The 14,803-nt window shown below is 36.1% G+C and overlaps 1 protein-coding gene across 1 annotated transcript; it reads right to left on the bottom strand.

Moving 5' to 3' along the window:
• Positions 1–8,920: 8,920 nt before the first annotated feature.
• LOC125877939 (uncharacterized) lies at positions 8,921–13,533 on the bottom strand. Its single transcript, XM_049559230.1, has 3 exons — positions 11,196–13,533; positions 10,850–10,994; positions 8,921–10,004 (listed from the first exon to the last, which is right to left on the bottom strand). Exons 1-3 carry the CDS (start codon positions 13,101–13,103, stop codon positions 9,358–9,360), a joined length of 2,700 nt encoding a protein of 899 aa, XP_049415187.1. The 5' UTR covers positions 13,104–13,533; the 3' UTR covers positions 8,921–9,357.
• Between the last annotated feature and the right edge of the window lie 1,270 nt (positions 13,534–14,803).

Raw genomic sequence — 14,803 nt, 5'->3', positions numbered from 1 at the left:
GTATCCCTAAGTGCTTGGTCCGCCAAATAGAAAATTTCACCTCGCACCTTGGTCCGGCTACGTGTGTATAATTTACTAACCCTTACCTTTACCTCAGATTAGACATCACATCAATGTATGGCTTAGTTTTCACCCTCACACCAATTGACATTAGACTATTAGATAGTATCACACTAAATCTCTGTTGATAATTATTTTCTTATTAACTACCTCATTGGTCCGACAAGTAGCAACAAGGTGAGTTCTAACGTTGGCCACCGTTAAAAAGACTTCTAAACGAAAGAATTATCAATGCATGCATCAATACTAGTCAAGAATTAGTTAGATATTATTCATACGTTGTTAATTGATCATGGTTCCCACAACCCTAGTTGTGGATTTAGTTACTCGTGCTTGAAAGAACACAATTCATAATTGTAGAAGAAGAACGTATTGAGTAGAAGAAACCCGTAATCTCCAATTGAAATTCAAAGCAAAAATCTAAATCTTATAAACCGAAATTAGGAAATCAAATTGCCAAAGTTTGCAAGTTAATTCTAAAAGAAATACCAAGAACTAAAATAATACTATGGTGTCTAACCCCCAAAAATGAGGTTTACATGCCCTATTTATTGAAAAAAATGTCCTAAACAAAAAAGAAATGAAATAAGGAAATAAACTTTTCTAGACGCGGCCTCAATTGACGATACTGACCTACGGACCGTGGACTGACGTACAGTCTGTGGGTCCCTTCCATGGCTCAAGACTTAGACAATATCTCAGAAGTTTGGAACCTTCAACTCTCAACTGCAATCGACGGACGTGCAGTACGGACCGTGGGTCGATCCACGGTCCATGGCTCCACACTTAGAACTTTTCATCAGGTACTGGAACTTCAACTCTCAGTGATCATTGACGGACGTGCAGGACGGCCCATGGGTTGACCTACGGTCTTTCACTCACCTCTGTAGTTCCACACTTAGTCAGACTTCCCAAATGATCAATCCACGCCTACCCTCTGACGTACCATGACTAAACCTGTGGTCTGTAGATCACTTCCGTAGGTGGCCACTTCTACAGAATTTCAGTTGTATCTCTCTCAACCTCATCCAAGCCTATTTCCTACAAATTTAGCACAATACACCGTAGTTCTAATACAAAATGGCCTTGGACACACACAACTCTTAAGTGAAATGTATTAAAAATATCGTAAACTCACGATATATCAATACTCGATCACCAACTTAAAATCACAAAGGCCAATGCCTACGATCAGCATAACTATGGTTCCTACTCTGAGCTATTCGAAGATTATCCTGAATCACCCTCACCTTGTTCAAAGACTCCTGAATCAAGTTTGTTCCATACGGTATAGGCTTTGTAGAATCAAACCCACCAACCGAAGATCGATAACGCATACCATATAGGACCTCGAACGGAGCCATATGAATACATTAGTAATTGTTGTTATTGTACGCAAACTCTACCAAAGGTAAGAAATGGTCCCACTTACCTCCAAACTCCAACATATAGGCCTGGAACATATCCTCAAAAACCTAAATAGTACGCTCTAATGATTAATCAATGGGTGGAAAGTTGTGCTAAGGTAGACATGAATATCTAACTCCTCCAAAAAGGTCCTCCAAAAGCTTGAAGTGAACTAAGCATCCCCAATATTATATAGTAGAGACTGGCACACCATAAAGATGAACCACTTCTCATATGTAGATACGGGACAACCTCTTGACATTGAATGAAGATGAAATGAGGAGGAAAAGTGCTTTCTTGAATGAAGGCTGAACTTGACATTAAGCAAAGGCGATGGATGTCTAGAGCTTCAGTGGATGATCATTGGGGGAATGGGGGAATGATTGGGCAGTCGGATAATTGATTCTCAAATGTAACACCCCGTATCCTAGATAGACCAAAATGCAGATTTTGAGAAATTGTAGGTGCAACCCACGGTTGCCATCCACGAACCGTAAGTCAAACCACGGCCCGTGTTGGTGTTCCATGGTTCACCACTGCAACCCCTCCCCAAACCCAGCTCAGAAAATCGGCTAAGTCTCGATCCATGAATAGACCCATGGTCCGTAAGTCAGACCACGGTCTGTGGTCTGTGTCTGTGGATCAAGACTCCTTTACCCAGCCTCGGACATGAACTACGGTCAACCAGCACGGTCCGTAGGTCTGATCGTAGATGAGGGCCAGCAACCAATTAGAGGAAAATTGTTGATTGGGTCAACTTTAAATGGTCATAACTCTTAGCACAAAATGAATTGTGTCACATGACCTATGATATGATATATAATTGAATTTTCTTTCCAACACCACCAAGTTTACTAAAATCTAACCTCCGAGTAAAAGTTATGCTCATTTTAGTGAAGACCTATCGGATAGACTTGACCAAAGGACCCAAATGATGGCCGGTAGATCAAACGACGGACCGTCGTTCCTTCCGTGGATGGGCTTCTCTAGAATTAAGTTAGGTTTGTTATGGTCCTTTTCCTATTTTGTTGGACCCCTAAGCTACGTCGTTTAGACTCTAAATTATGACGTTTTAGTCAGTTTAAGCCTAGAAACATAACTAGAACTTACCTATGTCAAATCATTAATCAAAACTTAGAAAAATTAGAATGCTAAGAGGAGAAAGAAGTCAAGAACCCTAGTTCAAGAACATAGCAAGTTTTCTTCAGTTCCAGCCTAGAAATCAAAGGATTTCTCCGTGAAATTCGACACCAGGTATGTGGGATTTCACTAGTGGGTTCCTTTCACCCATAGGTCCCTAGTTTTCAGTCAGTTTCTTGATTCTCTTATTATGACTAGACCTAGGGTTTCTTGAATGTTAGAATTATTGGTTTCTTAGCTGTTAGAATGATCTAAATTAGATTAGTATGTTAATATTCAGTTTATTGCATGAATTTCAGAACCCTATTTATGTAATTCTTTAGTTCTTGAATTATACATGTTAGGTCAGATATTTCAGTTATTCATTTATACATGCCTCAGTTATTAATACATCAATATCAGTTTAATTGTTGCATACTCAGTTTGCATGTTTAGTTCGAGCTATCCAGTAACTTGCAAAAATTTAGTCATAATGTGTTAATTACTTAATCCATTGGGAGTAGCATAATACCGAGTTGGACTAGGGTTCAGCATACCCAAATAGTCCCAAAACTACTAGCCAAGTAGGTTGTAAGTACCCTCTGTGGGCATCATTTTAGTGATCACGCCAGCATGCCTCTATACCTCTGGCAGGGTATATTGGGTCCTCTTGATAGGGCGTATACATCGGACTCCACATTTAGCTCATGTGGTTTTATTATTGGTTATTAGTAGCTCCCACGGTTCAGTCAGATTCTATTGCATTGACCATTTATCGGTATAGTCAGTATTCAGTTTCAGTATGTTATAAATTGGTCACTGCATTCAGTATCTATATCCTGTTCAGATTATATCATTGCTTATTTGCTATGTTCAATTATATGTTATTTAAGTTGTATTATATCCTTCATGCTCAGTACCTTTCAAGTACTAACGCATACGTGCACTACATCTTCTCGTGATGTAGGTTCAGGTTATCAGCATCCAGATCACGCTTAGATCAGTTCCCGATCTCCAGTTCAGTAGAATCAGTGGTGAGTCATCATTCTCCGAGGACAATAGTCATGAGTGTTTTTTCAGTATTATGTTTAGTCCTTTAGTAATTGCATATTGGCTCCATGATGTTGTGTTGAGCATGATTTCAGTTGGAGAAGGTAGTTCCTCCTATGAATATGAGAAATATTGAGTTTCATTCATATTGGTTGTTAGATGTAGTTCCTACTTCCTTATATTGCATTGATTATGTTTTAGATGGAGTTGAATTTTCCTCCTATGAATTGTGCATTATTTTGATGTTTCATGCATAATAGGCTACTAGTCTTGAGTCTTTACTTATGTAAGGTGTCTAGATCATCATTCGAGGACGAATGTTTCCAAGGGGGAGATATTGTAACGCCCTGGAAACTAGTAAGTTAGACTAGAGCTTGACGTTAGGGTTAGAGCCTTGAATGTACCTCCATGTACCTTAAAACAATTGTTTTTGTGTTAGAAACGTCAAGGTTCAAACCCCAAGGACCAAACAGGGGTCCTTGAGGAAGACCATTAGAGGCTGCCTGGGCAGTGTCCCACAAAGGGCACCCACGCCTCGTGGGTGTGGGGCATAGGTCAAGACCCTGAGAGGCCAATATCTAAACCCAGACCACGCCTCAACAAAACTGGTCGTGGGTCCAACCACGGTCCGTCAGTGAGGGGTCATGGGTCAAGCCTGCAAAACAGGCCCCAGAACCCCATTCCATGGATGGACAGCACGCCACGTGAGTCCACCCACAGACCGTGGTCGTGTGTCGTGGGTGAGGCCTGTAACTGCCAAAAGGCAGTTTTAGTTAGGGGCATTATAGGGTTTTCCTTTTTAAGTTAATATTAAGTAACATCATTTTGTATTAATTTAGACTAACTATATATAGTTTTAAGGCCCCCAAATCAAGTTATCTTCCTCGTGATTCTAAATCTCCCAAATCAAAACCCACTATCCCCCAAAACTCTCTCTCTAGAACTCCAAGGAAGAAGAAGAAGAAGAAAGTCAAGATAGGGTTTGAAGAAGAAGTCTTTTTCACTCAATTTCTTAGGGATTCATCACCAAGGTATGGTATCTCTTCATCCACGGATAGTTTTCATCCATGGAGCCCCTTCAAAAACCCCAATCTCAAAGCTAGAAATCCCAAAAGTTAGGGTTTGACTTCAATCTCATGGATTCCTTTAAAATTCATTTTTAATTACTAAATTATGTTTTATTATGGATATATTGATGATTTTATATGGTTTTATCTTGAATTCCCCAAGAATCCATAAATTCTCCTATTTTCCCAATTTGGATCTCAAAGGGTGGGTATTGATTGATGCAAATAGAATATGATAGAATTATGCATCTAGTAATTGAATTACTTGAATAATGTTATCATCCATGTCTAATGTAGTAATTCTAGATGTGTTGATGGATTGTGATTTATGGTCCTTGAAGGGCAAAGTATGAGAATTATGAATGAATATAAGATTAAGGTATATGCTTTATGAACACTTTGAGAGTAAAGTGAATATGATTATGATATAATTGTTGTGTTGTTGGAAGATATTCTCATGTACACACTTATGTATGAATATGATGTGATGTGAAAGGTTTGTCACATGTAGTGATTTTAAAGTTGGAAGACTAGTCTCACCTATTGAATCTATGAGCTATAGTATGAATTATGTTGGATTGAGTGTCAAGAAATTCTTCCATGAATATGAACTTAAGTCAAGACTTAATATGTAATCTATGGGAATTAATGCCTAGCACCGAGTGGATATGAATATGAGATGGAAGCTTATACAATAGTTGAGTCTGGCTTCCCAAATGGGTTCCTTCTTCCTTAGTTGAGTCCGGGTTCACAAGGTATGCATCTCATGAGATGGAAACCTTATACCTTAGTTGAGTCTGGGTTTCTAGTAGCAATATCCTTATCCCATAACTATGTGCCCACATAGGTCTTTAGCTAGTGGATCCACCTAAGCTAAGAGTATGGTTCTACCTTAGGCAAGTATAGTAACCCTTTTTCGGTGTGGGGTTGACACCAGATTCCATGTTAGCTCACATGGTCTATGTTGGTTAAGGCTTATTCCCACTAGCACATTAATATGAACAAGAATTTTAGTAAATGGCATGCATTCAACTAAAATGTCCCTTTTAGCATGTTTTCATGATTTTATGCATGGCTATCATACTTGGTGCATTTTTGTACTAACCCATATTTTCCTACATTTTTCCCAAGTGTAGGGTCCGGTTCTTGAGTCGATTATCATTGGGTTCAAGTTTGTATTCAACTATTCTCCTTGCTTGTGGTGAGTACTCATGATTCGAGGACGGGAGATTCACTTTGAGTTTCGTTTCTAGTATTTCATTTCCAAACAATGTTGTATGGGCAATGTCCCTTTTCATTTGAACTATTGTAATAGATGGCTAATTGAGACAAGTCTAAACTTCCGCTTTCCTTTATAAAGATTTTTTGGACTTAAGTGCGCTTGTACACTTATTGTTCTAATGCTTTATGTTATGATATGCTAAGTGGCTTACATGGTGCCTTCCGGGGTTCTATGTGCCTTATTACTTCCAGGGGTACCCTTGGGTCGTGACTTCTTTTCCTCCTCCTCTTCTTCATTCTCTTCTTCATTCTCTTCTTCCTCCTCTTCATCTTCCTCCTCTTCTTCCTCTTCGTCCTCTTCCTCCTCTTCCTCCTCTTCCTCGTCTTCCTCCTCTTCTTCTTCTTCTTCTTCCTCCTCCTCCTCCTCCTCTTCCTCTTCCTCTTCCTCTTCCTCTTCCTCTTCCTCTTCATCTTCCTCTTCCTCTTCTTCTTCTTCTTCTTCTTCTTCTTCTTCTTCTTCTTCTTCTTCTTCTTCTTCTTCTTCTTCTTCTTCTTCTTCTTCTTCTTCTTCTTCTATTTGTGTACTTTGCTCCTGTTCAGTGGCTCACTGACACTATTATTTTTTGTATCAATACACTGGTGAATAAAATAGTTTTATCCTGAGAGGATCGGTTTCTATAAACCTCAGGTACCAGAGGGGAGTGATTTTCTTAAGGAGACACTGTGCATTCAGTGGACTTTATTTTTTCTTTCTGTTTCATTATATTGTTACAGATTCTAGTATGTTTTTTTTACAGTCATAATCTATGCTTATGATATTAATTGTTATTTTTGAGTACATGTTTTAAACTTTGTTGTTTATGTTTCTGTAAAGATATTGTTATAAGTATGTGTTAGTACAGACTCTATATAAATCCAACTACTGCAGATTCACAAATAACTTTTTACATAATACATTTATTTACAACAATCTGCAAAGAAATCTTTTCTTCTCCAAGAGATCAAGCCTAAAAATTTATATGTTTTTTGTTGTTGTCATAATAATGTTAATATTAACATGAGTTAAAAAAATAGAAAGTCAAATGATAGAATTAAAACTAGCAATTAATTCCAATTATATGATACACAATGATGACTAATCTCTCACACAAAAGTACTTTTTTGAACTTTTTCCCATTATCCCTTACTTCTCTTTCATCCTTTTCAAGGATCCATAATGTTTTGTTTGTGCACAACTTCAATTTCAAAACATTATCATAACTATATTACATACGAAATTTGGATTTTGGAAGATTGCATTTTAATTTTAAAACACATAATGACTACATATTACTTATTGGTATATCATATGATTATGGAACCTTTGCTCTTGATAAACACATTAGTTATACATCTATATTTTTTAAAATTATTTAATATTTTGAAAGTAATTAATAGTGTTATACTAACGAAATTTGCAAAGAAGAAAATTGAGAAAAATATTTATTTGACTCTCTAATTAAAGACATTATGTAACCATGCATATAGATGATAAAAATTTCAAAAGCAAATTAATGAATCTGTAAAATGAAATTATGTAAACTAGGAGAAATTAAAATAGTGTTATGATTTGTAATTTTGCCTTTTCTTTTAATAAAACAAATGGTAAACTACAATTGAATAACCTCTATACTCTTAAAAACAGATTTATATAAAAATACTATAACATCAAAATACAAGAAAAGTTATATTCTACAAAAATTTATAGAAGACTGTTCTAACCGTGCGAAGCGCGGATCCATTTACTAGTCTATATAATCAAACGGATGACAAAACTTCACCCAAAACTGAGTTACCAAAAATACTTGGAAATTTGTGACCATACGCTAACTAAATTAAAGAAATTAATATGTCATAGCTATCGAAGATAATTATCAAATGTTCAAGGTAATTTCTAGAGTTCAAGGAAATAGTTCAAACAAAGTAGTTTATTAGGAGTTCAAGAGATTGATCAAGGATGAGAAATGAAGGGGATCAGGATGTTCTGTGGCCTATTTGTAATGTTGATGATTAAACAAATGGTGATCTTAGGAATGAGAACAGAAATACGAAATCTTGTCTAGAAGAAAACAATGGTGTATATATAAAGAAAAAGTTTTCACATTGGTGGAAGAAGCCATTTTTTAGGTCCTTTTAAGTCTACTTATATATATAAATGATTGGACTTGAATTTGTTATATTTAATTGAGTCGTATATTTCTTTATTTTGGTCAGGTCGGATCTTAAAATTAAATTAAAAGATTTATTTTTTGTAATTTATTTTTGAAAAAAATTGTTTATTTAATATTTAAATTTTAAATTAAACAAATAGTGTTGTCTCATCATAAAAGGAGCAAACAAAAAGTTTTGTCGGTTAAGATAGGGAAGCAAAAAAAAGTTTTGTCTATTCAGAAAGAGAACAACTAAAGGTTGTGCCTATTTAGAAAATGAACGACTTCATGAAAAGTCTCCTTATTAGATTCTATAAATACGAAGCATTCCTAGAAATAGGGTATTCAATTGCATATATGTTTGAGGCTTATCATGACAGATAATTGCTTGTCATCTCTTAATTGAACGCGAAAAGTGCTTAGTCAGATATCACAGAGATTAAAAGAGAAATTACGCGATAACTCAAGGACTAAAAGCGTCATTTTCCCAAGAAAAAAAGAAAACTAATAGCGGTTGAATTAAACAAGGAAGAAGATAAAGAGGAGGGGGTGGAGGGGAATTAATTTTAGTATGAAAAAGAACAATGGGTCTTTGACAACTTGGGATGCGGGTCTCATAGTTGTCCATTTGTCAATCAAATAATGTCTCATACAAGTATGACTTGGTATGCCTCGCCCGTAATAGAATTTTTTTCTACAAAGTTTATAAACTAAAACATATATTGCAACCTTCTAAATAAAGTGTAATTCAATTATTTTATTGCAGAAACGTGGTTTCTCATCAAGTTTGTGATCCAAGTGCTGCTTTTGGTTGTTTTGACAAACTCTACAAAGCTGATCAAGCTTCGAAATTGCAATAGAACAAATCATATCTAGATTCAATACATTTACATAACTATATCAGCAAGAAATGTACAAATTTAAGATCAACTCAGCATTAAAACGTAATTTGAGCTAGTAACTTCTACTCCTCAGCTTCTTAAAACCTTTTTTCAACTCCTCTATTGGATTCTTATTTACAAATTATATAAGTGGGGCATGGCAGTCCAGTGCACAAAACATTCTGCCTTAGCAGGGTCCAGGGACGGCCGCCCCCCAAGGGGTGTGATGTAGACCTACAGTGACTGCTTCCACAGCTCGAACCCATGACCAATAGGTCACACGGAGACAACTTTAAAGTTTCTCCAACTTTACAGATTATATAAGCCAAGTTCCTAAATCGCCCACCTGAATATGTACTAGTGTTATAGCATGAAGTCGGTCAACAAATCATCGATAAATGCAGCTAAAAGATACTTCTCAATGTCAGTTACCACTTGTTCAACTTCATTGTTAGTTAATCCAGTTCTCCAAGCCAGATCCCATGCATTGCGGACCACCCCCTTGCACCATAGATCTCTTTCTAGCAGTGGATAAAGAGCATCAGCTGAAAGGTTCTTGCCAGCCACCTTATTGTAACATCGCAGAACTTCAATCCCATCACAAATTTCATTCATCAACTTGTCAAAGGATATATAATATTTTCTCATCTTAATGGCCTTCAGTGATAACGGATTAACTGCCAGTGCACATTGGGACCTTTTATTTTCTAATAACTCATTAGCACAATCAAGTAAGAGTGATCTATCAGCAATTTCATGATCTACACTAGTTGTCTGCCATACAGTTGGTTCCCACACATCTGTTTCAAAAAGCTCCTCGCACTGACAGAGGAACAATTCACTGCTCAACAGTAAATGCCTTGTAGTGGCTCCGGAGTCTAAGTTTTCATTCTCAGAGAAGTCTAGATTGATGTTACAGTTAATCTGCTCCACTAATTTGATGTCACCGAGACAATAGGTTGATAGAACGCTAGATTCACAAGGGACACTTTCACCATTGACAGCATTATCTGCAATTGAAGAAGTAATATTTTAGAATATTTTCACAATGAGAACTGATTAATCTTCTTGGATCAACCACAAGTTGGGTGAAGAATTTATTTCCTATAAGATAACAAAAGGGCTATTGAAGCTTGAGTGATGACTATAAGTAGCTACTTCCATGTGTAACATCTTCTATCGTGGTTCTTAAGGTATGGAAGAAGAAAGAGGCAGGGAAGTACAATTATTATAACACTCCGTGTGTGGCTTTAATAGGTTGAAGTGCGTTAGAACACTTCAATTACTTCTAGCAGGTTACTTCAACACTTGTTCTTTAAGAGTCTAGCTAGTAGATTGTATCTCATTACAGATTTGGAACTTCCTCACAGAAAGACAGTAATTGAGTTGTCAAGATATAAATATTCATAAGTCTTACTAGAAAACAACTTCTTATAACTTCTCAAGAATATCAGAACATCTTCATTGTCAACTGCACGTATACTTAAAGATTTTATGGAAGCTTTTGAGTCCGCCAGATCTTTCATTTAATGTTTTGGTTATATAAAGCTGCTGTGCTGTCAACTAAACTACTATATTATCATCATATATATCATTATTCCCAAGTTAAGAAGAAAGAAAATATTCTAAGCTGCAAAAGAAGAATATAAATACTATTCATATTTGGTCTCTTAGATATGGAGATAATATCATTCTTGTTTGTTGAACAATGTCTAGCATATATATCTAACCACATTGCAACACTCAACGTTATAGTTACTCGACAAGCCTCTGTATGATGAATAATTGAAAAAATGTTTCTATAGTTACCAGAACGTATGCATAAAACTGGCAAAATAATGAAGTAAGTGCCTACCGGTGACAAGATCCTCAAAGATATTAGTCCCTTTTTCTAACTGAAGCTCTTCTGAGAATGTAACTTCGGATATGGCTATATCTGTGTCTTTATCTACTGCCTGCACCATTTCTATACTTTCATCCTTGTGTTCTATGTTGTCAACCTGTATCAATATATTCCATTAGTCTGGGACAATACCAAAGAAATCCTCCACATGAGGACCAACATCTACAGAATAGTTTCCCCTAAATGTGTGTTAAAAAAGGGAACTTGTACAATAAATAATAACACAGAGACGAGAAACATAGCTTCCAGAAGAAAGATGGTTAAAACTCAAAAATATAATTTATAACTATGTACTCACTGTAGCAATGGGGGTACTCTTGATGGACTTGTCAGCTTTAACATTCTTCTTCCTCTTAATGGAGTTATGAGATGCAGTGGTTGTGATGTGCTGAGGATCATATATAGTACTTTTTGCTTGTGCAACCAATGGTTTTCTCTCTGGTTTTCTCACTTTCACAGTGCTCATCTTGCATTGGTCCTGAAATTTAGCACTGTCGTCTATTTTGGCATTTTTCATTTCTTTAGAGTTTCTGATAGCAGGAGCTACTCGTCGAGTCACGTCCTCTCTTTTTCCAATTGCTTCTTTCTTTGGTTTCCCGGTCTTTCCAGGAGAAGAAGCTCTAGTCCTTGTATTAGGCTGTTTTTCCTGAATGAAAACTTTAACAGTCTTTGAATTTGCAGTTGCTTCACCACTATACTTGCCAGGAGAAGAACCTTTGATCTTTGCATTAGGATGTTTTTCTTGCAGAAGAACTCTAAGCATCTTTGAGTTTGAAGGTGCTTCACCAAGATCCTTGCCCAGAGAAGAAGCTCTAATCTTTGTATTAGGCTGTTTTTCTTGACTCAGAACATCAAAAGTCTTTGATTTTGCAGTTGCTTCACCACGATACTTTCCAGGAGAAGAAGCTATAATCTTTGGTTTAGGCTGAATCAAAACTTGAAGAGTCTTTGATTTTGAAGGTGCTTCACCATGGTCCTTCCGCCCTTTTTCTTTGCTGTATCTATTATTATGATCTTTTCCTGTCTGCATTTTCCTATATATGGTGAAATTCGATGCTCCCTTCTGATCATCAGATGAACTTTCTTCCCATTTGTTTCTAGAGCCTGATGGATTTTGTTCATTGTTACAGGCAGGAAACATTTCACCCTGTGAATATAGAGGCTTCATGATCACAATGGGTGGAGAATCAACAAACTTATTTAGCAAACCTGAAACACTATTAGATTTATGTGTAGACTTGCTTCTCAAAAGCCCCTTAAAATGCATGGTTTCAATTATTTCATCCAATGTTTTTCTTTTTGGATCCACCTTGTGACTGATGAATGTTGGCTTCTTTGCTTTTGGCAAATCTATTTCAAATATAGGTCTGGTCTGCTTGACAACCTTGTCCTTCTCATAGTGCTTCTGGGTAGTTTGGTGCTGGGGCTTTCTAGGAATTTCTTCAAGACCCATCAGTCTGGCAATTAAATTTGGCCCGTCTGGCTTCTCCTGCAGCAGGGAATAATCAAAAGCGGTCACTTGTTGGGATTGAACAATGGAGGACTGGCTTGAACTAGTGGATGGGACATGTGATGATATAATCATGTTCCTTGTATCAACAGACGCCTTTTCACTTGTTTGAAACCGAGACTTTTGTGAAGCACAATTTGGTTGCAGCAGATTTTGTCTAGCAAAGTTGTCTCTTATGACTTCCCTAAGCTCATCAAAACAATCTCCATCAACAGAAAATCTTGGTTTTTGAAACTCAAGCCTGTGTTCTGAAATCCTTTCAGACTTGGTTCTTTGAATGGGTATTCCATCAAGTTGAGGCTTATCTTTCTGCTTCTTCTTCTTCAACTTTGCCATATGTTGTGAAGCTTGTTGCAGCTTCCCTAGCATCACAAGTGATTCCTGTAAATCAAGGGCTCCTTTCAACAAATCTTTAGCGATGATATCATTCGAATGTCTTTCTATGGTCATACCCTTAGACCATGAGTGGATCACTTGGTTCAGATTTTGAGCTTCTCTGGACACCTCCATTAGCTGGAACGAAGATGTGTGATTATCTTTGCTGACTGTTTCTCTTCCTTTTTCCTTGTCTGATGAACAATACACATTTTTTTCCATTTGTGATTTTCTGATTGTCGTACATTCCACAACACCTTTGGGATCATCACAAGTGACAAAGGATCTGTACACAGCTGATCTCAGACTGTCTGGAGGCATATATATCCAAATTAAATTTTCAGTAGTTGGGGTGGGTGTATGACTAGACAAATGAAGTATTCAGATTAGAGGCATTGTCCATATATTAAAGAATACAAGTTGCAAGTAGACAAAGGAATTTTGATCCAAATGTTATGGGGTTAAGACTTGATTCTTCAACTTGTTTATCAAAGTGGAAATGAAGAAAAAAAGGAACTTATAATCCAGATCCCACATTCAATAATCAATAAACAAAGATTCCAAGCTCCCTCCCTGTATATGGATGAAGTTGAATTAGGAAAAGGGGGAAGAGGGATTTAAATGTGGTAGTTGAAGAAAAAGAGGTGAAGGGCGTTGGATCACACACAGACACCTACACTGCTTCTCTGTGCAAGTTACTAACAAAGAGAAAAATGCCCGTGAATTTATTAAATTCTCTCTTTCCTTTCCCCTCTGCTACCAACTCTTCTTGTTTTTTTGAGGACGATTCTCCCAATTATTTATCTACTCTTTTTCTAAAAAAAAATTATAAAACCATTCGGTATCCTTATTCTTTTGTTACCTTCATGGGACTGAGTAATACTCTCTCTGTTTCATATTAGTTGATTACTATAGTATAAATATTTTCTCTGTTTAATAATATTTGTTCATAGTTGACTTTGCACATTTTTTTTAGAAATTATAAATAAGATGATAATTTTACTATATTATCTTTGAATATGATAAATACAATGTCTTGACAAATGAAACAGAGATATGACTATAATTAAAGATAAGGATAACCTAAGTGTAAATATTATCCATTAATTTCATAAAGTGGACAAGTATTATTGGAAATTCAAAAATAATATAATGGATAAATATTGTTGGGCGGAGGAAGTAGTTGTCTGACATTAGTTCATCACCTTAATAAATCAAGAAAGCATTAAATATTTTTTTCTATATTACCCTTGCAATTAATTCTTTATAAAAGTATTCACATTTGTTTCTAAAATTTCCAAAAAAATAAATTAAGAGGTGAATTAGTAAAGTTATCTTCTTGTTTATGATTTCTTAATCCCCATGTAAAATAAAAAATGATCAACTAATATGGGAGAAAGAGAATACTATTCAATAATTCTAGCTTTCGTTTATGCTTTAACTATTCGATAGTCCCAAACATATTTACCCCATTAATTTGAATTCATCACCCCCTGAATACTTCTCGATGAGTGAATGAATGATGAATACTTCTCGATGAGTGAATGGTGATAATTCTAACTTATGTTTACATGGGTGTATAGCTCATCACTCTTGGGTTGTCCTGCAACGGTGGGGTCGTGAGGCTGCTTCACCATTAATCAAAGGTCTTAGGTTTGAGAGCTCTGAATATAGAGAAAATCGTGTTGGAATTATCAGTCCCGAATGAGCCCTGCAATGCACAATCTAAATTTAGTCGACACTTCAATGCACGCTACTAACACCGAGTGGTAAATTAAAAAAAAAAAAAAAGAACCTCATCACTCTCAATGCAAACAATTTTTTTTAAATGAAAATCTCTATTAAAAATTTGATTCTAGAGATGGTAGCATGCTTCTCTTTCCCTGCATTAGTACTATTTCAACATGATTTGAAATTAAATTGGTTTGAAGTTTTATGCACACATATAATTTAGATTTTTTAAGTTGTATTTATAGACATAAAAATTTCATAATTTATGAAAGTTATTAAAATTTCCTCGA

Source organism: Solanum stenotomum, chromosome 9, assembly GCF_019186545.1.
Source record: "Solanum stenotomum isolate F172 chromosome 9, ASM1918654v1, whole genome shotgun sequence".
Taxonomy (NCBI): Eukaryota; Viridiplantae; Streptophyta; class Magnoliopsida; order Solanales; family Solanaceae; genus Solanum; species Solanum stenotomum.
This window is presented reverse-complemented; position numbering and strand designations above follow the sequence as displayed.

Coding starts and splice junctions, on each gene's coding strand:
- LOC125877939 (XM_049559230.1), bottom strand. CDS start 13,103: ATGCCTCCAGACAGTCTGAGATCAGCTGTGTACAGATCCTTTGTCACT. Junction 10,995..11,195: donor AGAGTACCCCCATTGCTACA/GTGAGTACATAG, acceptor ATATTGATACAG/GTTGACAACATAGAACACAA. Junction 10,005..10,849: donor CTTTGAGGATCTTGTCACCG/GTAGGCACTTAC, acceptor CTTCAATTGCAG/ATAATGCTGTCAATGGTGAA.